Source organism: Heteronotia binoei, chromosome 21, assembly GCF_032191835.1.
Source record: "Heteronotia binoei isolate CCM8104 ecotype False Entrance Well chromosome 21, APGP_CSIRO_Hbin_v1, whole genome shotgun sequence".
Taxonomy (NCBI): Eukaryota; Metazoa; Chordata; class Lepidosauria; order Squamata; family Gekkonidae; genus Heteronotia; species Heteronotia binoei.
Window position 1 is genome coordinate 145,365,250 of NC_083243.1, and position 23,491 is coordinate 145,388,740.

Here is a 23,491-nt window from a genome sequence, read left to right on the forward strand (position 1 = left end):
TATACTTATCATTGTTTAGCAACTGGCAAAAAGTGCAACTGTTGACAAGGATATTTTATATTGGATTTATATCCCGCCCTATACTCTGAATCTCAGAGTTTCAGAGCAGTCACAATCTCCTCTACCTTCCCCTCCCACAACAGACACCCTTTGAGGTAGGTGGGGCTGAGAGAGCTTTTACAGCAGCTGCCCTTTCAAGGACAACTCCTGTGAAAGCTATGGCTAACCCAAGGCCATTCCAGCAGGTGCAAGTGGAGGCGTGGGGAATCAAACCCGGTTCTTCCAGGTAAGAGTCCGCGCACTTAACCACTACACCAAACTGGCTCTCAACCAGTGATAAACTTAACAATGAAGTATAGTGTTGGATCCAGCCAGCGTTTTCATTCTATTTTACTAAATTCCTCTAATTACTATAATCCCTATCCTACATGGATTTTTCCCATGATATTCAAAGTAGACTTGTTGGGGATCAAAGGGACCACCTTCTTCCTTTTTTCACTGGTATGCTGGTTGCTCCAACCCATAGTTTCAGACCTTTATGAATATAGCACTTTAATTAAGATTGCCCTGATTCCTCCAAATTATTATTTTTTTTATCAATGTGTGCCAGCCATACTTTATTTAAAAAACATTCTGTGCCAAGGATTGTTTCTGTGGTGCTGTTGCAGGACAAAGATCATGTAGGCATCTGTCTAACATATGACTGGCACTCTCAGCTATGGGGATGTGAGAACTGAAGTAGGCTTGCCCTTCTTGTCCTCACTGTAAATCTGGTAGCAATGGGGAATCAGTATGAGGCTATCCTTATATGTAGCAATATGTAATAATCTGTTAGTTAGGACTGGAGCTTTAAATGCTAAAGTATCAGACTCCATACCTGAAATGTCAAATGTCAGCAAAATCATATTAAAGCATTTTGATTAGCTGTATAAAAAGACAATCCGGCCTGTCAAATTATATGTTGGTAATAAAGGTAAATAATAAAGGCCCTGACTTGAATAGCCCAGGCTACTTGATCTCTTCAGATCTCAGAAGCTAAGTAGGGTTGGCCCTGGTTAGTATTTGGATGGGAGAACTCAAGGAATACCAGGGTCATGACACAGAGGCAGGAAATGGTGAACCATATCTTGCCTTGAAAACCTTATGGGGTTGTATAAGTCATCTGCAACTTATTGGCACTTTCTACCACCAATAAAGGTAAAATGAAGAGATAATACTTAAAATTCAGCCCAATTACTTTTAGAGCTTGTGCCAAAGAGGTGAAAGTCCCTTACGTGCGCCTGGAGCGACTGAAGATATGCACATCAGAATCTGGAGAACTTCCAGTATTCAAACTGCAGCCACAGAAGAATGGACATGATGGGACTTTCCTGTTGATAATTGAATGCGGCACTCAGTCTTCAAGGATGGCTATTAAGGTAAACATGTTTGATAGTTGTCTGTCTGCCTTCCACCTATACAGATATAAAATTGAATTTGATGATCTTGATCACTTGATTTTACTCTGGTAATACAGAACCTATACAGTGTCCTTTAGACACATCAGTTCTCTAGGACGGAGGATTTCAAAGCATTGACCAGGGCACTTGCCTTATTTGTAATTCAATAATGCATTGCCTTCTTTCAGTTCAAGCTCCATATAGCATGTAAATCAAGATGTTTCTAAACCATGATTAATTAAAAACTGAAAATCCAGTGTGCTAGATGTAATGGAAAAGTTACTTTCCATCACATCTGGCACACTTGGGAGTGTCCTGAAAGGTCCACAATGATCAACTCTGCCCAGCAATGTTACAGTTTGCAAAATCAATTATTTTTCTGATTGACTGATGCAATGATTGCTGAATGATTTTATAATAATTCGTAATGTAATTAGGGACAATATATGGGACATCTATACATTATTGCTGTTTTCATTATGTTTATTCTTTTGTTAGATTTTGTTTTAGATATTTAGATTTTTAGAATATTGTATTATCACTTTATAATATTTTAATCTCACATGAGATTAGGGTAGGGATGGACATGAACTGGCTCACAAGTCAAAATTTGGCACAGACTCGGGCTGGTTCAGAGCCCCCAAACCAATGTTCAGGGCTGAATATTCCCTGAACATTTATCAGACATTTGTCCGGTTTGGCTGTTTGGGCCATTTAAATCTAACAGCTGAATGTTGTGGGGTCTGCAGCTGAGCTGTTAAATTGAAATGGCTTGTGAAACTTGGTTTCACTTCTGCCTGCTTTGAAGTGGGGGAAAATGAAACAGACTGGTGAAATGGTTTCCAGCCATTTCAACAGAAGAGATAATGGGTACACCTGTCCCACTGTTAGGTTGAAATGTCTATGAGTCATTTCATCAGTCAATTTTTGCTTCCCCCTGTTTTGAAGCGTGGGGGAAGCAGAAACAACCAGTAAAATGGCTGGCAGCTATTTCAACCTAACAGCTAACAGGTGCAACCCCCCCTCCCCCCGGTTAGGTTGAAATGGCTGCAAGCCATTACACTTGTCAGTTTTGCAAAAGGGACAGGTTAAATGGCTGCCAGTCATTTAACCCTTCCTGGATGATTCCACCTCCCTACCCTTGGCTGTGGCTTGTTGTGGCTGGAACTGAAGTGGACACATGGGCTTGGTTTGGGTGGGGGCCTTTTGGCTTGGTTCAGAGTCCAGTTCGAGGGCCACTCCAAACAGAATCCGATTTTGTCAGAAATCGAATGTCAGAAAGCTGGGATATAAATCTTATTGAAAACAATATTGGAAACATTTATTAACTGTATTTAAGCTTCTGCATTCTGATTTTTTAAAGTTGAATTTTACTTTTCTTCCAAGATCAATCAAGGAAATTCATCTAATAAAGGACTAAATGCCAAGCCTGAGAAGATAGATGACCAAAGAATCCCTTCAAGACAACCAACAGAGCAAGCATTGCCTCCTCCTGTAGATCATAGGTTTAGTAACAACCCGAAGAAAGCTGTGCTTTCCCAGGAAGACAGCCCTATTGAGAATGAGGACTTCTGTGCTGTTTGTCTGAATGGAGGAGAACTGCTGTGCTGTGATTACTGCCCAAAGGTGTATCACCTCTCATGCCATGTTCCTGCCTTGCTCAGCTTTCCTGTGTGAGTGCAAGCAGAGCAGGCAATATCTGTTCCTTTTAATGCATGGATAGAATACCGTTTGTGGTCATAAACTGTGATTTGTAAACAGCCTTATTTGGCCTGGTTTGGGTGCCTTTATTCAACTGGTTATTTTGGAACTTCTTCACAGCTTCATTGCTTTTCCATTCCTTCTGCATGTTTTCCGAGGTTTCTTTAGTCCAATGTTTCCACCCCAAATGTATTCGAGGCATGCATTGTTTTGGTTTTTTTTCCTGGAACATCTGTCCCAATTCAAATTGTGCCACCCATCATGTTGCCCTTTTTGGTGGCTTCTGTTTTGTTTGTTTTTTAATTTACATATTCTGTTTTTTTAAAATTGTGTGCCAGAGTGATGTATCTCTGCTGTGCATTTGAAAATGGAAAATCAGCAAGGCTGTGTTAAAGCAGACTAATACAGGGGTGTCAAACTCATTTGTTACGAGGGTTGGATCTGACATAAATGAGACCTTGTTGGGCCAGGCCATGTTGGGTTGGGCCAAGCCATGTCGGGCCGGGCCATGTATATACCTATTACACACACGCGCGCGCACACACTTAAAACATGCGTAAAATGTTAGCACTCAGTCTTAAAGGTGCTTTCTTTGTATTGCTCCCATGGGATCCAGGGAAATGGGCAAAGGAAGCTCTAGCTCTTTCCTTCCTTCCCCAGGGGACTCGGGGGGGGGGAGCCTCAGCCAATAGAAGGAAGAGAGGCTTGGCTTAGCTGTATGATTGAGAGAGCCTGGAAAAATAAGCTCTGCCTCCCCCCTTCCTCCCCAAGGGAGGAGCCTCAGCCAATGGAGAAAATAGAGGTTTTGCTCTGTAGCTCCTATGCAATTTAGCAAGTCCTGCAAAGCAAGCTGTTAAGCAGAAGGAAGCAAGATATAAGAAGGAAGCAGATGACAGCTAGTTGCTCAGGGGCCTGATAAGAGCCCTCTGCGGCCAAGCCGCATGTTTGACATCCCTGGTCTAACACACAAGAGCAAACCTGTGATAGAGAAAAAGTATATATGTATTTGTTTTCCATCTGGGGTGAGGAGAAGATAGAGGATGCACTAAGTACATCCCACTGCAACCTTGACTGTTTCAAGTGAATCACTAAGCAGCCATGACACAATAGTAATCAATTTACTTTGAAAGTGATTTGTCTCCCCAAATGTAATAAAGGTAAAGGTAGTTCCCTGTGCAAGCACCAGTCGTTTCCAACTCTGGGGTGATGCCGCATCACAACGTTTTCATGGCAGACATTTTTACGGGTTAGTTTGCCATTGCCTCTCCCACCCCCACCCCCCACCCCCCAAAAAGAATCTGTCAAGTTGTCAACCAAATAGCTGTATTGCTCCGGAGAGAAAGCCATTTTGTTGACAGTTGTCTGAATTGCTACTCTCCCAGATGGGAGCAGTTAGGGCAACAGTCAATCTACTAGGGAATTTAATTGGTGTCCTTAATTGTGATCTCTCTGCCCAAGAAAGAAAGAAAGAAAGAAAGAAAGAAAGAAAGAAAGAAAGAAAGAAAGAAAGAAAGAAAGAAAGAAAGAAAGAAAGAAAGAAAGAAAGAAAGAAAGAAAGACTATTGGGTTGGAAACCAACTGGGAAATGTTTTCTTATGAAAACCCAGAATTGTAAACCACACACTTGGAATTCCAGTTTGTGAGGAGTAAACAAATGCTGAATTAGCAATATGACATATTGCCATATATCTCAATTGTTGAATGGCACCTCAGAGAAACAAGATCACAGAGAAGGAAAACATCCCTCTCCTCCCCCAACAGGAATCCAGATTCCAAGAATATATCATTGATCAGTTGGGTGGAAAATCTGCCTTGTTGTTTCACTCTTGTTCCTCTGCAGGTTTATGGAAGTTGTCATTTTCCCAAGTAGCTTTTCTTTTCCTGAGGAATTAGTACAGAGATTGGCCATGTTCTTGGCAGATTTTGCTAAGCTAAACTAAAAGACTGCTAAGGGTATTACTTGCAATTCAAAAAAGGGTGGTGGTGGACTGTTCACTCATGGAAACAAGTTCTCAATGGTGAGAAAAGGAGCCAATCAGTGGCAAGGAACATACACCTGTGGGAAAAAGGTGACCCTGAGCATTTCTCATAGTCCCTGCATCTCAATATATCACTGCAAAGCATATACAAAACTAAACAAACAACAAAATGTGCAGTGTTATACAGTGTGTAAGGAAAGTTGCAAACAGAAACAAGGGCAGCACAGAATTAAACTTACTGTGTGGATTCCCTGTTGCCAATGTGTCACATCAGGAGCCACACTGGCAACAAAGAAAACACAGAAAAGCGCTGTAGTGGTTGCTTGTGGTAGCCAGTACAGCAAAATCTGCATCATGCTTATCAAGACTTTTGGTGGTTGGTGTTTTTATTCAAGTGTCTAGTCATCTACAGCAACAATCTGCTGCTATTTTTTGTTTCTGTGTTTCAGAGGAGAATGGGTTTGTACACTTTGCCGCAATGTTGAGAAGCCAGAGATAGAATATGACTGTGAAAACATACGCTTCAACAACACACTAATGCACACAAGAGCACCTTTTGGCCTTGATGACTATGACCAGAAGGTAAGTCTAGATATCTTCATAGTAATATTGACAATGAATGACAAAACCCTTTTTCTTCTTCAGTGATGAATACTACCTCTTAAGTATGTATATATGAATCCGGAATCACCCCATGGGATAAAAAGGCAAACTAAATGCAGTAAACGCCATCTGTGGAAAACCCATATACCTCAGGGTCAATTCTACACAGCCATGTTTGGAAAGTATACAGTACTTTGGTTTGTTCAACTAATCTTGTGACTTTTTCCTCATATTTTGAGATCATAACTTATACCTTCAAAACGGGTGGAATCAAGATACAAAACACTGTCAAGCTCAAACTAGCTATTATCCCATTAATTTTAGCTGGATTAGTTAGAGCAATTAGTTAGTTAATCCAGCTAAGACTGAGATCCTGTTCCTGAACCGAGGGGGACTGGAGCTGGGCTGCCGACTCCCAACCCTGGACAGTGCATCTCTTGTGTCGGCTCAGAAGGTAAAGCGTCTGGGAGTGACACTGGATGTCTCACTTCCCATAGAGACCCAGGTCACAGCAGTTGCTCGATTTGCCTTCTATCATCTTTGGTAGATCGGACAGCTGGCGCTCTCTCTTTCCCTCCAGGATTTAGCTACAGTGTCCATGCAATGGTCACTTCCAGGCTGGATTACTGTAACTCGTTCTACGCAGGCTTGTTGTTGGGGCTGATCTGGAAACTCCAGCTAGTGCAAAACATGGCAGCATGGCTGTTAACTGCATTTTCTTTACGGGCAAGCATTCGGCCGGTGCTGCGCCAACTGCACTGCCTACCAATTGAGTACCGGATCCACTTCAGGGTTTTGGTATTGACATTCAAAGCCTTACACAGCCTGGGACTGACATACTTGGGGGACTGCCTTTCCCCATATATGCCCCAGAGGGTGTGGTGGTCTGCTACACATCACCTCCTGACCACCCTTGGCCCGAAGCATGTCTGTCTTGCCTCAACCAGGGCCAGGGCTTTTTTGGCTCTGGCTCCTGCCTGGTGGAATCAGCTCCCTATGGAGATCCAGGCCCTACCTGAGCTACTGCCTGTAAGATGGAGCTGTTCCGCCAGGCTTTTGGTTGAGGCAATGGGCGTCCTATTCCACCAACTGTTCCATCAGTCAGCCTCGCTTGTTGTGACATCATGCTTTACAGCCTTGTGGTGCTGAATCTGATTATTAAAACCATCACTTCTTCTTGGCCAAAAACTGTTGTATTTGTGAAATGTGCCCTTTCCACCAGTGATGCACCTTGTTTCGTTTTATTGTTCTACTGTTTTGGTTTTATTGTATTGTTTTAAATTTGAATTGTAGGTTTTTTATTATCCAATTTATGTTGTGATCTGCCCTGAGCCTGTTATGGGAAAGGGCGGAATATAAGCCTATTAAATAAATAAAATAAATAAAAATTGAGAAATAAATTATCTGAGCAAAAGCTCTTAAACAGTACAAATAGACATTGACGCAGCTAATGTTTAAAAACATAATTGCCAACCTTTGTTTTACAGAAGTGTGAGAAACTGGTACTTTCACTGTTCTGCAATAGCCTGAGCCTACCATTCCATGAACCAGTCAGCCCCCTAGTAAGTATTACACAAGGTCAAACCACCACCAGCAACAAACACCATTCTAGAAATCTCTTTTTTGATCTTCTACATTTTCCCTATCCTAGTCTGTACTGTATTCTATGAAACAATCCTGTTGACTTGGCAGGCACTAATTTGCCTCTTTCAGTGAAATGGCTGGTAAGTATCGTGCTACAAAATAATCTTATCTCAGAGTATGTCAGAGTAGAGCTTTTTTTTTTTTTGCAGAAAAAGCCCAGCAGGAACTCATTTGCATATTAGGTCACATCCCCTGGCGCCAAGCCAGCTGGAACTGCATTCCTGTTCATTCCTGCTCTAAAAAAAGCCCTGAAAGTGACTGCAGACTGTTGACCTTTTTCCTGATTCATAAGGTTCTTTCACAGGAGTGATTCCACATCTTAAATTGTAAGGCATTAACCGCCTATATTGTATGGATGCAGCACCATAGAATGGTTTTAAACTTGTAACAGGTTTTTAAATTGAAATATGTAAATTATGGTTTTATATGTTTTATTGGTTTAACTGTATTGACATGATGTTGTGAGCCGCCCTGAGTCCACTTGCGGAGAGGGCGGGATATAAGTTGAACGTAATAAATAAATAATAAATAAATAGAATGACTCTTTTGCTGTGTCCTGTTAGCCTCCTCTTCTAAGTAAAAAACCCCTCTTTTAATGTTTTTCCCCGATATCTGTTAGTTAGACCGTTTTCAGCCTGTCATTGCTCTTTTAAGTTTCACTCATTGTTTTATTTGTATGTTGAAGAAAACAGTGGCCTGCTTCATAGTAATGTTTAGAGGCATGCAAGACTATTGTGATGATCAGTACTCTAAACCTTGACCTTCGTCTTTCTTCCTTGATAGGCTCGTCATTATTATCAAATCATCAAAAGGCCTATGGACTTGTCCACTATCCAGAAAAAGCTCCAAAAAAAGAACAAATTCCACTACTCCACCTCTGAGGAGCTGGTAGCAGATGTGCGCCTTATGTTCTGGAATTGTGCAACATTCAACTATGTAACTATCTACAATTCAGAAAGCAGCACATATTATCACCATTGCAAAGAATTGTGTCCGCCTTCCTACCTTGCTATGAATATTTTGATTTGAGATTTTGTTCTTTAATTCAGCTTTGAATAGTCCCAAGCTGGAGCTGTCAAATTGGTTACACAGTGTTTTTTTTTTAAAGGCAAGGTAGCCACTGAGCTGTAGTTGATAGCAGCTTCTTATTAGTATAAAGACAGATGTGCACTGGGCAAACACTGGCACCAGGTTTGGCTTTACATTGAGAGAGGTGTGAAAGTTATGAATGATTCTGGTAAGTGGAGACTTTGCAAAATTATTAAGCTGTGCCTTGCCAGAGGCTGAGCACATTTCTGAGAGCTCTGAGAGAGAGCAGAGAAGAAGTGCTATAAGGGTGAGGTTTGACTTTCTAAACAGCTGGGGGAGTTGCTGAGAATTTCTGAGTTTTTGTGACTGTGTGATTGCTGAAAATTCTGAGTTTGTGGTTGCTGGGGAACTGCTGTTTGTTTGGTTTGAGTGGGCTGAAGGTGATTGTTGCTGATTGATTAGGAGTGGCTGTGTTCCTGGGCCAGACTGAGGCCCCACCCTCTTTGCATTATTAAGCTGCGCCTTGCCAGAGGCACAAGCTGAAGGGCAAGAGCTAAAGGGTGAGAGCTAAAGGGCTCTTGGCCTGTGTCTCTTAGCCTGGGGGCTGTGTAAGGACCAGGAACCCAGATCCCTATTTCCTTGTGTTCCCAATAAGATAAGTAGACCCTCCAGAAGGAGAGCCACATAAACAAACAGGATTTAAAAGGGAACTGTATATTTTAAAAAAGCTATCATGAAGGTAGAATGCCAGCAGGGGGGTGGGGGCTTTCCAATGTTTTGCACTGAGTGTCACATGTATGACTATCTGCCCACAGGACAGAAGTCTTGGGCGTGTGCTCGATGCAAGGAGCTCCTGGTACTCAGGGAATGAGTTCATACCCTTGAGGCTGAGCTGACTGCCTGGAGAAGCAGAGACAGTCAGTTAGGCACTCGGGGAAGACTCTCGGGGACATATTAGATGAGCCCCACTCTGAGCCCCACAGGGAGCATGAGGGTTGAGAGGGAACAGGGCACCATGCTGAGGATAAGGGGAATACGCCCTCAGAAGGGACCTCTTCTTCAGTTGGTGAGCGGGTATCCTTTCGTGCCAAGGAACCAACCCTGGGCAGGGGGGGGAGGGGTCTTGGTAGTTGGTGATTCGATCCTTAGGCAAGTAGACAGCTGGGTGGCAAAACTGCATACTGACCATATGGTGACTTGCCTGCCTGGTGCGAAGGTAGCGGACATTACGCATGTTGTAGATAGGCTGATAGACAGTGCTGGGGAGGAGCCAGTGGTCGTGGTGCATGTTGGCACCAACGATGTGGGGAAATGCAGTCATGAGGTCCTGGAGGAAAAATTTAAGCTGCTAGGCAGGAGACTTAAGGCCAGGACCTCCAAGGTAGCCTTCTCAGAAGTGCTACCTGTTCCATGTGCAAGGCTGGAGAGACAGGCACAAATTAGAAGTCCCAATGTGTGGATGAGACGATGGAGTAGGGAGGAAGGGTTTAAGGTTTAAGGAAGGTTGTTAGGCATTGGGATACTTTCTGGAACAAGCGGGAGCTGTACAAAAGAGACGGTCTCCACTTGTCCCCAGATGGAACCAAGCTGCTGGCGCTTAAAATCAAAAAGGTGGCAGAGCAGTTTTTAAACTAAATTTTGGAGGAAAGCGGACAGGAGATGAAATGTCCCTGGTTTGAGAGGACTCATCTCAAAGAGATGAAGGGTTAGCTGTTACTTTTCTACTGGGTAATGAATCAGAGTTGTCCACTGAGATGGTGACAAACAGTATGGAATGTCTGCCAAAATCTCGAGGCAGCAGGAGGAAGGTTGTGGGCCTAACTTGCCTGGGAACTTATAGATGTTTGTATACAAATGCTAGAAGTGTTCGAAGTAAAATTGGTGAGTTGGAATGTTTAGTGTTGGGGAAAAACATAGAAATTGTGGGAATTTCAGAAACTTGGTAGAATGAGGAGAATCAGTGGGACACGGTGATTCCTGGATATAAGTTATATTGAAAGGATAGGGAGGAAAGGGTTGGAGGTGGGGTGGCTCTGTATGTCAGAGAGGGTATACAGTTCAGTAAGACTGAGGTCAAAGAATGAGATTCCCTTCTAGAAATGCTTTGGGTCGAAATAGAGGGCCCAAAAGGAAATTTAACTATGGGAGTTTGTTATCGCCCACCAAATCAAAAGATAGAGAATGATTATAATATGATGGAAGGATTAAAGATAGTGGTTAAGGGTAAAATGTGTGTCGTAATAGGTGATTTTAACTACCCGCAGATTGATTGGGTCAATATGTGTTCAGGTCGAGAGAAAGAGATTGAGTTTCTGGATACTCTCAATGGCTGTGCTATGGAGCAGATGGTCTCAGAATCTACCAGAGGTGGGGTGATCCTGTTTTTGGTCCTAAGTAATGCCCAAGACTTGGTGAGAGATATAAAAGGGATCGCACCACTTGGGAGTAGTGACCATAACGTTATTGATTTCACCATTTGTATAAATAGGGAGTTGCCCCAAAAGACCAGCACAACCACGTTTAACTTTAAAAGGGGTAAATTCTCTGAGATGAGAGGCATGTGAAGAGGAAACTGAAAGGAAAGGTAAATACAGTCAAAACCCTTGGGGAAGCTTGGAGGCTATTTAAAAAGTACCATCCTAGAAGCTCAGATAAAATATATACCACAAGTTAGGAAAGGCACAAACAAGTATAAGAAAAGGCCTGTATGGTTAACGAACAAAGTAATGGAAGCTGTAAAAGGTAAGATGGACTCCTTTAAGCGGTGAAAAGCTAGTCCAAGTGAGATTAATAAAAGGGAACACAGGCTGTGGCAAATCAAATGCAAGACTGTGATCAGGCAGGCAAAAAGGGACTATGAGGAGCATATTGCAAAAAACATAAAAACCAACAATAAAAATTTCTTCAAATATATTAGAAGCAGGAAACCAGCCAGGGAGGCAGTGGGGCCCTTGGATGACCAAGGGGGCAAAGGATTACTGAAGGAGAATAGGGAAATGGCTGAGAAGCTGAATGCATGTTTTGCCTCAGTCTTCACTGTGGAAGATGAGAAATATTTGCCCGCTCCAGAACCACTAATTTTGGAAGGGGTGTTGAAAGACCGTAGTCAGATTGAGGTGACAAGAGAGGAGGTCCTACAACTGATAGACAAATTAAAAACTAATGTCACCAGGTCCGGATGGCATGCATCCAAGAGTTCTGAATGAACTCAAAGTTGAACTTGTGGATCTCCTGACAAAAATATGTGATCTTTCATTGAAATCTGCCTCTGTTCCTGAGGATTGGAAGGTAGCTAATGTCACCCCCATCTTTAAAAAGGGTTCCAGAAGAGATCTGGGAAATTACAGGCCAGTGAGTCTGACTTCAATACCGGGAAAGTTGGTAGAAAGCATTATCAAGAACAGAATGAGTAGGCACATTGATGAACACAAGTTATTGAGGAATACTCAGCATGGGTTCTGTAAGGGAAGATCTTGCCTCACTAACCTGTCGCATTTCTTTGAGGGGGTGAACAAACATGTGGACAAAGGGGACCCAATAGATGTTGTTTACCTTGACTTTCAGAAAGCTTTTAATAAAGTTCCTCATCAAAGGCTCCTTAGTAAGAAGAAGAAAAAGAAGAAGACTGCAGATTTATACCCCGCCCTTCTCTCTGAATCAGAGACTCAGAGTGGCTTACAATCTCCTATATCTTCTCCCCCCACAACAGACACCCTGTGAGGTGGGTGGAGCTAAGAGGGCTCTCACAGCAGCTGCCCTTTCAAGTACAACCTCTGCCAGAGCTATGGCTAACTCAAGGCCATTCCAGCAGGTGCAGGTGGAGGAGTGGGGAATCAAACCCGGTTCTCCCAGATAAGAGTCCACGTACTTAACCACTACACCAAACTGGCTCGAGTGTCATGGAGTAAAAGGACAGGTCCTCTTGTCTATCAAAAACTCCCTAATTAATAGGAAGCAGAGAGTGAGTATAAATGGGCAGTCTTCACAGTGGAGGATGGTAAGCAGTGGGGTGCTGCAGGGCTCAGTACTAGGTCCCATGCTCTTTAACTTGTTCATTAATGATCTGGAGTTGGGAGTAAGCAGTGAAGTAGCCAAGTTTGCAGATGACACTAAATTGTTCAGGGTAGTGAGAACCAGAGAGAATTGTGAGGTACTCCAAAGGGATCTGTTGAGGCTGAGTGAGTGGGCGTCAACGTGGCAGATGAGGTTCAGTATGGCCAAGTGCAAAGTAATGCACATTGGAGCCAAGAATCCCAGCTACAAATACAAGTTGATGGGTTGTGAACTGGCAGAGACTGACCAAGAGAGAGATCTTGGGGTCATGGTAGATAACTCACTGAAAATGTCAAGACAGTGTGTGATTGCAATAAAAAAGGCCAACGCCATGCTGGGAATTATTAGGAAGGGTATTGATAACAAATCAGCCAGTATCATAATGTCAGAACTTGAAGAACTTCAAACGAGACCCATTACTTTGTTGCAAAAGTATAGGACGTTTATTGAGAACTGTGTTCAGAGAAGGCACAAGTTGATACTGATAACGGGCTCAGCGATTGATACATTCTTTATGCAGTTGTTACAGAAACAATAAAACCATTTCTCACACTCTGGGAGACAGTTGTCCGTTCCCAGGGTCCCTTATCTCCAAAGGGAGGAAGGAGTCCTGCTGTGATATTCTAGCAGGCCAGCTTCAAAGGACACCTGCAGATGTTTTCCAGAGGCTATCTGTCACCCTTCAGTGGTTACAGTTTGTTTGAAATGCAAAGCATTTAGTTAGTGGATCTAGTTATAAGGATACGGGGTTAGTATGCAGTTACAATATGGAGTCAGTTAGGCTAACATTACCAAGCTTGGCAGGCATAACAGTTACAAGTTCTGACACATAATGCCCATGTTTAAATCGATGGTGCGGTCTCATTTGGAATACTGTGTACAATTCTCGTCACCGCACCTCAAAAAGGATATTATAGCATTGGAAAAAGTGCAGAAAGGGGCAACTAGAATGATTAAAGGTTTGGAACACTTTCCTATGAAGAAAGGTTAAAATGCTTGGGGCTCTTTAGCTTGGAGAAACGTCAACTGCGGGGTGACATGATAAAGGTTTACAAGATTATGCATGGGATGGAGAAAGTAGAGAAAGAAGTCCTTTTCTCCCTTTCTCACAATACAAGAACTCATGGGCATTCAATGAAATTGCTGAGCAGTCAGGTTAAAACGGATAAAAGGAAGTACTTCTTCACCCAAAGGGTGATTAACATGCGGAATTCACTGCCACAGGAGGTGGTGGCGGCTACAAGCATAGCCAGCTTTAAGAGGGGATTGGATAAAAATATGGAGCAGAGATCCATCAGTGGTTATTAGCCACAGTGTGTGTGTGTGTGTATTGTTGGATTGGATGGGCCATTGGCCTGATCCAACATGGCTTCTCTTATGTTCTTAAAATGAATGCTGATCCTTATCTGCTTATGATCTAACTTGCAGGGCTAACCCATCCAAAGCATTCTGTGAAACTCATTACTGCCTTTGATTAATCAATGAAAATGAGGCATGAGCATGTGGCATCTGTGGCTTAACCATGGTGCAGGAAACAGTTGTAAAAATAGAGATATTGCTCTGCAATTATAAAATAATCACAGGGAACAGTTGATTTAACGTTTCTGCTTTTATCCTACAACCTAACAGCTTAATGATAATGACTTACAACAGTTCTAATATTTAGCAGTGACTATACAATAAAGGGAAGGAGAGTAGACAGAGGATGAAGTGCATAAGATCTAGTAGGTGCATTAGAAAATCAAGAAGCTTTCAAGAAAAGTAGGTCTTACACAGTGAACAAAGCACTGTCACAATATTCTGTGGTGTTTTCCCTTGTAGCCTGATTCAGAGGTTGCTGAGGCTGGACGATGCCTGGAAATATTCTTTGAAAGCAAGCTAAAAGACATTTACCCAGAAAAGCATTTCCCCTTGGTGCAGCAAGATGATTCTGATTCAGAAGAAGTGGAGCATGAAAATAGCCAAGCAGCCTCCAAGGAATTCCATTGGCCATCATACAGACAAGAATGTATCCAGCCCAAAAGAAGGCGACGGCATGCTGTAAGAATGCAAAAGCAAAAAGACTTGCAAGGTGTAGAGCCTTGACAAAATACATGGGAATGTGCTGTTCAGCTTGGGTTAGTTAAGGCTAGTCCTTTCTATAAGATTCCAAGACAGCCTCCATGATCAGTGTTATACATTTGTCTCTGGGAACAAAGGGGTGAATAAGTGAAATTATTCCAAGCCACCTAGCTAGTTTACCAAACAGAAGACTGTATAAAATAATATTTGAGAAGGCTGTATCTTCTAGCTATTTATGCTTTGTTTCCTTTGTATGCAGGAAAGTGAAAAAACGAAAAGACCAATGTTTTGGCCAGCTAAAGGACTTTCTCAGGTGTGACCTGCACTGGTGCTGGGTATGCTGTGAATAACCCAAAATATCAATCAAAATAAAGGACAGTGATAAAAACGTGGGAGGAAATAAAAACACTTAGATATTTCATCTGAACTTCACACCAGTGACTGACCAACTTTACTTCAAGAAACTTTGCGGAGATTACATTTTTAATCTATCTCTTGCTATCCATTCTGCCTAATAATTTGTATTTACACTATTTTTTTGGTCATTTGCAACAGCAACTATTAATAAAAATAGAACATTTGTTATTCTGGTTTTAAGATTATTTCATACAGGCTTTTTTCATTTCATAGATCATAACTAACATAACCATCTAGTAATGTTATCATGTTCCATACATGTTTATATTGGACTAAAATGTAACCATTTTATCCTAGGTCTGTTTAAGTCTGTTGTGTCTGTACAGAATGAAATGAATTCAAAATATATCTAGTATGAGGAATGCACTGTCCAGCTCCATAAAGTGATAGAACTGCATATAAGATGTACTCCTTTGTCATGAAATGATATCTGGTGCCTTCATCTCTGACAGGGGCTAGAGGATAACCATGGGCTGAAATGGTTCAATATTTCTTAAGTTGGTTGGATGCCCATCTGATGCCACCAGCAGCTGAGACCTTTCCTGTGTCCAGTTTATGTCAGTCTATATGCACTGCGGATGGGGGTTGATTATGGAGCCCATCACTCTGCATGACCACATAAGTGATCCTGCTACAGATTTTTTTAAAAAACTTGGTGCATCAATTTTGCTTCTTCAGGGACTTTTTTTCTTACCCTGCCATTCGAACTCTAAAGTGTCAGATTTTAAGGGCAAGAAGGTCTCATGCAGATACTTTAAGGATTATAACTGAAGATACAGTTGTTTCATTCAATATAAGACCTTAATCCCCTGCCCCGATCACACAATTTCACTGTGAAACTTCAGCTGTGCCACATTCTTTCCACTCTAGCCAGGGCTGGCTTGTGGAAGTAGGCCAACTAGGCAGCCGCCTAGGGCACCAGAGGCCTAGGGGCGCCCCCTCTCCCGCCACGTCTGGTGCCGCTAAATTCCCGACCTTGTGGAGGCTTCAAAGCCTCCGCAAGGCCGAAGAAGAAAGCTGGTGGCTCTGAGTGCACTCGCTCCTCACCCTCCCACCTCACTGAAACTCCCTGGCCCCCACCTCATGCCCCCCCCCCCAGCATCGGCAAAGTCAGGGGAGGCAGTGTGGCAGCAAACACACTTAGAGCCGGTGGCTCTGAGGGTGCCCGCTGTCTTCAACCTTCGGCGAGGTAGGGGGGGCAGGGAGCGAGCGCACTCAGAGCCAGCAGCTCTGAGCTCGCCTGCTGTCTCCCCCCTCTTGCTGAGGCTTTGCAAGCCTCATGAGGTGTGTGTGTGGGGGTTTCTGGCTCTCTCCTGCTTTAAAGCGGGAGAGAGCTGAGAATGGGGGGGGGGGCCTGCGCACACTGCACGCAACCTGATAACATCACTTCTGGTGACATCATTGGGCCATGCACGTGAAAAAAAGAAAAAAGGGCGCAGGGGCCCACTTGGAAAGGCCAGCGCCAGGCCTGACTCTAGCATTCCTTTACTTCTGTTTAGCCTCATTCCTAATCTCAAATGAAGTACTGAAAAGGAAAAAAGGGTGACATAGGGTGATTTCTTGGTTTTCATTTCTTGGTTTTCATCTGGGCATTTAAAATCAAAATTGCTTAAGTCCCTAATGATATTACAGTTATGCTACATTTCTTGTAAATAATAAAAGATTTTAAGCACAGTCAATATGAATGTATCAAATAAAGTAGATTATATTATAATAGATTACACTGTAAGTGAGAGTTTATAGACTTATTGGCAAGATCTTCCTGTTGTCCACAGTAATATTAATTGACATAAATACTGTAGAAAAAAATGTTGTCTAAAATGTTTGCTAATGTATAATAAACAATTCGCCTGGGAAAAACAAACTGTTTAGCTCTCTTTTCCTAATGGAAACGGCCCCTACCCTATGGAACCGACTCCCCGAGGAGGTGCGGGCCCTGCGGAACCTTGATCAGTTCCGCAGGGCCTGCAAGACCGCCCTTTTTAAGCTCGCACACCTGGACTGTTAAGAAGATCGGCAATTAAGCATCCGCCAATGCGGTTTAAGACCATACCGCTGAATAACTGCACTTACTGGACTGTTTTAATGCTGTTAAGTTAATGTTTACTGTTTTATATTGTTAAATTTAAAGGCTTTTAACCACTGTATGTTTTTATGAAATGTTGTTAGCCGCCCTGAGCCTGCCGAGGTGGGGAGGGCGAGATAGAAATAAAATTTATTATTATTATTATTATTATTATTATTATTATTATTATTATTATTATTATTATTATTATTATTATTATTATTATTATTTTCCTACTTATCCTCTGGCTATAATTTGAGGCATAATTAGCCTGAGCTGTAAGGCTTGTCAAGCCACTTTGTGAAAGCCATGATATCCAGACTACAGAAAGCAGTTTCTGTGGAGGAAATGGCTGGTTCATAGGATGGGCTCTGTAGTATACCATCGAATCTAGTAGAGATCGAAGTCTTAGAGCAGCTACAGAGAGTGGATACTCTTTTGTTTGCCCTATGATGTAACACAGAGAGTAGGCAAAATGATTATTACTTGTAAAGACATTAAAGGCCAGAGCCCAGTTGGTGATTGAGAGAGGGATAGTACTTACCTTAGCTAGCATCCTACTATGGGTCTTCATAGTGGATTTTTCTCCTTAACACTGAGAAAAACCTGAAATATTTGAGGTTTTTAGATTGTGCGGAATATAACTGGACCACAGCCAGATATACCAGCACAAATATTCAGAAAGAAGGGTTAGTATGACATACAGAACACATACATGCAAAAGTTTACAGGTGATGTAGAGTTAGAGAAAAAGGTGAGGGGAAGTGATATGAGAGGAGGAGAAATTGAGAAGTTGTAGGAGTTGACCTTTGTCCTGGATGGGAAATGACATCACATCCTCAGTAAGCTCCCTCCCTTCCCCAAATTCTGCCATCCACAGTTTTCCAAGTCAAAGCTGGCATCCTTATTTGTTTCTAGGAATAAGGCCCATTGTGAAGAAAAATACAACAGGCTCTAGAAAGATTCTCTGGGTGAGTGCTCCCCCCCCCAGCTGTCTTCTCACCCATTCAAGTGAAGCATTCACTCTCCTCCCCCATACCTCAAGGGGAGCTGATCTCTGCCATTTGTAGAGCAGTTGTAATTCTGAGTGATTTCCAGACCTTACCTGGAGATTGGCAACAGTGATTCCCCAGGAGGAAATGGCTGATTTGGAGGGTGAGGTCTATGGCATTGCACCTGTCTGAGGTCCCACCCCTCCTCAAACCCTACCCTCTCCAGTCTCCACCCCTCATATCTCCTGGAATTTCCCAACCTGGAGTTGGCAACTGCTAAGTCACACTGGCTGTTATATGGGGGCTTCTGTTGAACAAGAGCAAGCAGCCAAGCCTAGTTGTCATGCCATTCAGATGGCATCAAGTCACCCAGAGGGTGCTGCCAGACCTAGAGTAGGCAGACTTCAAGTTGAGCCTGAAGACCTCCTGGGATCACAACTGAACTCCAGACAATAAATCTCTCTCCCCATTCTGGAGAAAATAACCGCTTTGGAGGATAGACTCTATGGCATTATATTCCGCTGAGGGCTCTCCCTTTATTTGTTTGTTTGTTTGTTTTCTGGGATCACAACTGAACTCCAGACAATAAATCTCTCTCCCCATTCTGGAGAAAATAACCGCTTTGGAGGATAGACTCTATGGCATTATATTCCGCTGAGGGCTCTCCCTTTATTTATTTATTTATTTATTTATTTATTTATTTATTTATTTATTTATTTATTTATTTATTTATTTATTTATTTTCTTAGATTTTTATCCCACCCTCTCCGCAAGTGGACTCAGGGTGGCTAACAATTAGTTCAAACATCCAGAATAGTAATTTCAAACAATAAAATACAATTAAAACATTTTAAAACATGTTATGGTACTGTTCAGCATCAACATAGGCAGGATCTTCCTTTACTAACAGTGATCCAATAATGATTGCAATTCCTCAGCAGTGTAGGGTGGCAGTCCTCTCTCAGTTTAGATGTTAAAGGCCTGTCGAAATAACTCAGTTTTGCAGGCCCTGCAGAATTGAGAGAGATTCTGTAGGGCTCTCATGGCCTCCGGGAGGGCATTCCACATTTCAGGTGCTGCCACTGAGAAGGCTCTGGCCCGTGTACAACACAGCCTGGCCTCCCTTGGTCTGGGGATAGACAGTAGGTGTTGTGTCCCTGAACGCAGTGCTCTCTGGGGAACATGCAGAGAAAGGCAGTCCCGTAGATAGGCAGGCCCCTGATCATATAGGGCTTTAAAGGTCAATACCAACACCTTGAAACAGACTCAGAACACAATAGGTAGCCAGTGAAGCTCTTTCAGCACTGGCTGAATGTGCTCCCATTGAGGGAGCCCCATTAACAGCCGCGCTGCAGTGTTCTGCATTAGCTATAGTTTCTGAGTCAGGGTCAAGGGTAGCCCCATGTAGAGAGCATTACAGTGATCTATTCTTGAGGTGGCTGTAGCATGGATCACCACTTCTAAGTCATCATGTTCTACGAAAGGGGCCAATTGCCAAGCCCGCCGAAGATGGAAAAAGGTGGATTTGGTAGTGGCTGCAACTTGGGCCTCCATTGTCAAAGAGGACTCCAGAAGCACTCCCAAGCTCTTGACCTTATGGGCCAGTATCAGTAGCACCCCGTCAAGAGCTGGTACAAGGATCACGCCAACTCAGATAGAAAACCTCCATCTTCGTCGGATTCAGCTTCAATCGACAGCCTGAACAAAGATGCTATGGCTTAAAGAGCCAGGTCTAGATGATCCAGGGTACAGTCAGACTGGCCACCCATCGTTAGATAGAGTTGGATGTCATCTGCATATTGGTGACATCCCAGCCCATATCTCCTGACAATCTGGGCAAGGGGGTGCATATAGATGTTAACATCGGGGATAGAACTGCGCCCTGTGGCATGCCACATATAAGTGGGTTTCTTCGGGATGATTCCTCCCCTATGACCACCCTTTGTCCTTGACCTTGGAGAAAAGAGGCCATCCATTGCGAGGCGGATTCCCACGTCAGCAAGGTGGCTAGACAGTAGCTGATGGTCAACCGTATCAAATGTGGCTGGAGGATCTAATAGTAACAGCATCGCTGAGCCGCCCCAATCCAGATGTCACATGAGGTTATCCATGAGGGCGATCAGAACTGTCTCCATCCTGTGACCTGGCTGAAAGCTGAATTGGAATGGATCCAGTGCAGAAGTGTCATCCAGGAATCCCTGTAGCTGAATTGCCACCGCCCGCTCTATGACCCAAAAAGGGAAGGTTCGATACTGGCCAATAGCTTGCCAATATGGCTGGGTCTACAGATGGTTTTTTCAAGAGGGGATGGACCATAGCCTCTTTAAGAGGCATGGGAAAGATCCCTTCTATGAGGGATCTGTTGACAATGAACTGCAGTGGTTCCCGTAACACTGCCTGGCTAGCTTTTATAAGCCAGGACGGGCACGGATCCAACCCACAGGTGGTTGGGCATATAGCAAAAAGGATCCTGTCAACCTCCTCCAGGCTGAGTGGAATGAAGGAATCCAGAAATGGACCAGGAGACGCACTCGGTGCCTCGAATTCTTTCACTGTATCAATTGGGGCAGGGAGGTCATGTCGGAGTGACGAGACATTATCTGCGAAGAAAATTGCAAAAGCCTCACAGCTGATTTCCAATTCTCTAACATTTGGTTTACCTTGTGGTAAGGTTGTCAATGACCAAATTATACTAAATAATTGTGCTGGGCACGAAGTCGCAGATGCAATCCGAGTTGCAAAGTACGTTTTCTTTGTGGCTCGGACTGCCATCTCGTAGGTCTGTATAAATGACCTATAAGATGTTCTTGTAGCTTCATCACGGGTACGTCGCCATTGTCTCTCTAGTCATCTTAATCGCTGTTTCATTGATCGCAGCTCTGGGGTATATCATGGCATGTATTGTGAAAGGGGATGAAGAGGACATCAAGGAGCAATCTTGTTGATGGCTGCCGAGAGCTGGCTATTCCAGATCTCAGCCAGCTCATCCAATGAGTCACCAGAGGGCCAGGGATCCCACAAAGCCATTTGAAACTGCATAGGGTCCATCTGGTTTCGTGGGTGAACTAAAACTTGTTTACCGCCTAAAATGGTAGAGGTGAAGTATCAACATGGGCCTTTAGGGCATAGTGGTCAGACCATGGCACTATATTAGCAGAAATCTGATCCACTATAACTCCCACCGCAAAGATCAGGTCTAACGTGTGCCCGGCTCGATGCATGGATTTTGTTACATATTGGGAGAGTCCTAGTGCTGCCATGGAAGACACTAGATCCGTTGCCCAAATGGAGGCCGCATCCTCGGCATGGACATTGAAGCCACCCAGGACAATAAGCCGTGGGTGCTCCAGTGCCCAGCCTGCCACAGCCTCCATCAGGGACGGTCAGGCACTGGCTGATGTGTTAGGCGGATGGTACACCAGCCAGATTGCCAAACTCTCTCCAACATCCCACATCAATCTGGTGCATTCTATACCCATGATCTTTGGAGGTGGCAGCGCCTGAAAGGATCAAGCCTCCAGTATGAAGAAAGCCACTCCTCCCCACCGCCCGCTAGTCCATGCTTGATGAAGAATGGAGAACCCAGGTGGAGGAACTTGGGAGAGAGCTACCGTCTCCCTGTCTCACACCCAGGCCTCCATCACGCAAACCAGATCCATGTCCTGTCTGATTAAAATATCCTGCAGGACTGAGGTCTTATTGTTTACTGTCTAGCAACAGCCTCTGGCTAGCAGGTTCCCCAGTGGTCCAATCCTTGTCTGTCCTGGGGTGAGGCTGAGGGGAGGAGGGTGTGTGTGACAGGAAAGAGGTGACTGCCATGGCCTCTGAGGAAACGCTTTGTGAGCAGGCCCGTAGCAATGAGGGGGCCTGTGGGGGTACAGTCCCCTGACTGCTAGGCAGGGCTCCCTGTCTTGGGGCCCCTAACCAGCCTCCAGTGCCTTGGCTACATCCTTCTCCATTCTGCCGTCATCATACACCGTTGCTTCTGCTTGCTTAGGGAGCATGATCATACACAGTTGCTTCTGCTTGCTTAGGGGCCAGAAGAATTCTCTGACCCCTTAGCAAGCAGAAACAACGGGGCACTTTCAGCGCCCAGGACTGAAAGTTAAGTTCCACCTTGCTTCTGCTTGCTTAGGGGCTGGAAGAAATCTCTGACCCCTCAGCAAGCAGAAACAACAGGGCACTTTTAGAGCCCAGGACTGAAAGTTAAGCTCCCTGTTGCTTCTGCTTGCTTAGAGGCTGGAAGAAATCTCTGACCCCACAGCAAGCAGAAATAACAGGGCATTTTCAGCACCCAGGACTAAAAGTTAAGCTCCGAGTTGCTTCTGCTTGCTTAGGGGCTGGAAAAAATCCCTGACCCCTCAGCAAGCAGGAACAACGGAGCACTTTCAGTGCCCAGGATTGAAAGTTAAGTTCCCGCTTGCTCAGGGGCTGGAAGAAATCTCTGACCCCCCAGCAAACAGAAACAATTGGGCACTTTCAGCGCCCAGGACTGAAAGTTACGCTCCACGTTGGGCTGACATTGGCCTAGAGGGCACCTGCAAGAAGAGGCCATTCTGGCCCTAAAGTGGGGCAGCGGGAGTAGGGGGCAGATGGCTCCATTGCAGACAGGGCAGGGTATGGTAGGCTGGCGCACACAAGTGGAGGTCCCGGCTGCAGTCCGGGGCTGGGGACCAGTGGAGAGGTGATGTTCGCCTGCAGGGGTTTTCTGGCTTGGTCTCACTGGCCACCCGAGGGTGGGAACTGCACTTGGGCAGCCTTGGCTCGCCCTCCGACAGGAAGAAATCCAAATTGGAGGTCTTGTAGCCCCAGAAGTCAGTTGCAACTTGGTGGTGGCTTCCACCCCCCCTCGTCCCGCCGGGCTTGCCTAGCTGGATCATGCTACAGGTAAGGGCAGGAGACTGTGCGGCACGTATCTAAACCTCTGAGTGGCTCCCCACCAGAGCTGCTGGAAGAGGGGTGGAAAGGGATCACCTTGGGGCAGCTGTGGGGAGGGGGGAGGCTGTATGGCAGCTAGCTGGCAGTTTTCCTCCTCAGCGGTAGTAGGAGAGAAGGCCATGGAGGTTGGGGCCACTATGTGCCCCCTGAAAAAAATCAGGGCCCCCCAAGTCTTCAAATCCTGGCTACGGGGCTGTTTGTGAGGCTGTCGTAGAGCGGCAGCCCTTTGTGAGGCCAGTTGATGGAGAAGACACTGAGAAGCATCAGAGATGTGTCTGTCTCTGTGGCAAGACTGTTTTGGTGGTTTCTTCAGTCTTCCCAGCCTGCAGAAGGCAGAGGACAAGGGAGTCAGCCAATGAGAACCCTGATGACTGACACAAGATGGACTAATAGTTTATGGAGTGCAGGCATCAACCAATGGGAGAGCTCCATTTGGCCAATACCACTATGGTTTTATTGTTATAACAAAGGATTATTGGTTGATCAGCTCTAATTTCCCAACCTCGGTTGCTCAGATATCATAAACAGATTTGCAGGCCTTGTCTGGAGTAGCCTTTGAGTCTGGATGTT

General features: G+C 44.3%; 1 protein-coding gene across 1 annotated transcript in view; it reads left to right on the plus strand.

Moving 5' to 3' along the window:
• The window catches only part of TRIM66 (tripartite motif containing 66), a 92,713-nt gene extending 77,619 nt beyond the window's left edge, over positions 1 to 15,094 (plus strand). The window contains exons 14-20 of the mRNA XM_060262472.1: positions 1,244 to 1,418; positions 2,826 to 3,112; positions 5,569 to 5,701; positions 7,210 to 7,284; positions 8,150 to 8,302; positions 14,270 to 14,488; positions 14,769 to 15,094. Of these exons, the coding sequence (XP_060118455.1) occupies positions 1,244 to 1,418; positions 2,826 to 3,112; positions 5,569 to 5,701; positions 7,210 to 7,284; positions 8,150 to 8,302; positions 14,270 to 14,488; positions 14,769 to 14,828 (1,102 nt within the window). The 3' untranslated portion in view covers positions 14,829 to 15,094. The remainder of the gene's footprint in view (positions 1 to 1,243; positions 1,419 to 2,825; positions 3,113 to 5,568; positions 5,702 to 7,209; positions 7,285 to 8,149; positions 8,303 to 14,269; positions 14,489 to 14,768) is intronic.
• The last annotated feature ends 8,397 nt before the right edge of the window (positions 15,095 to 23,491 follow it).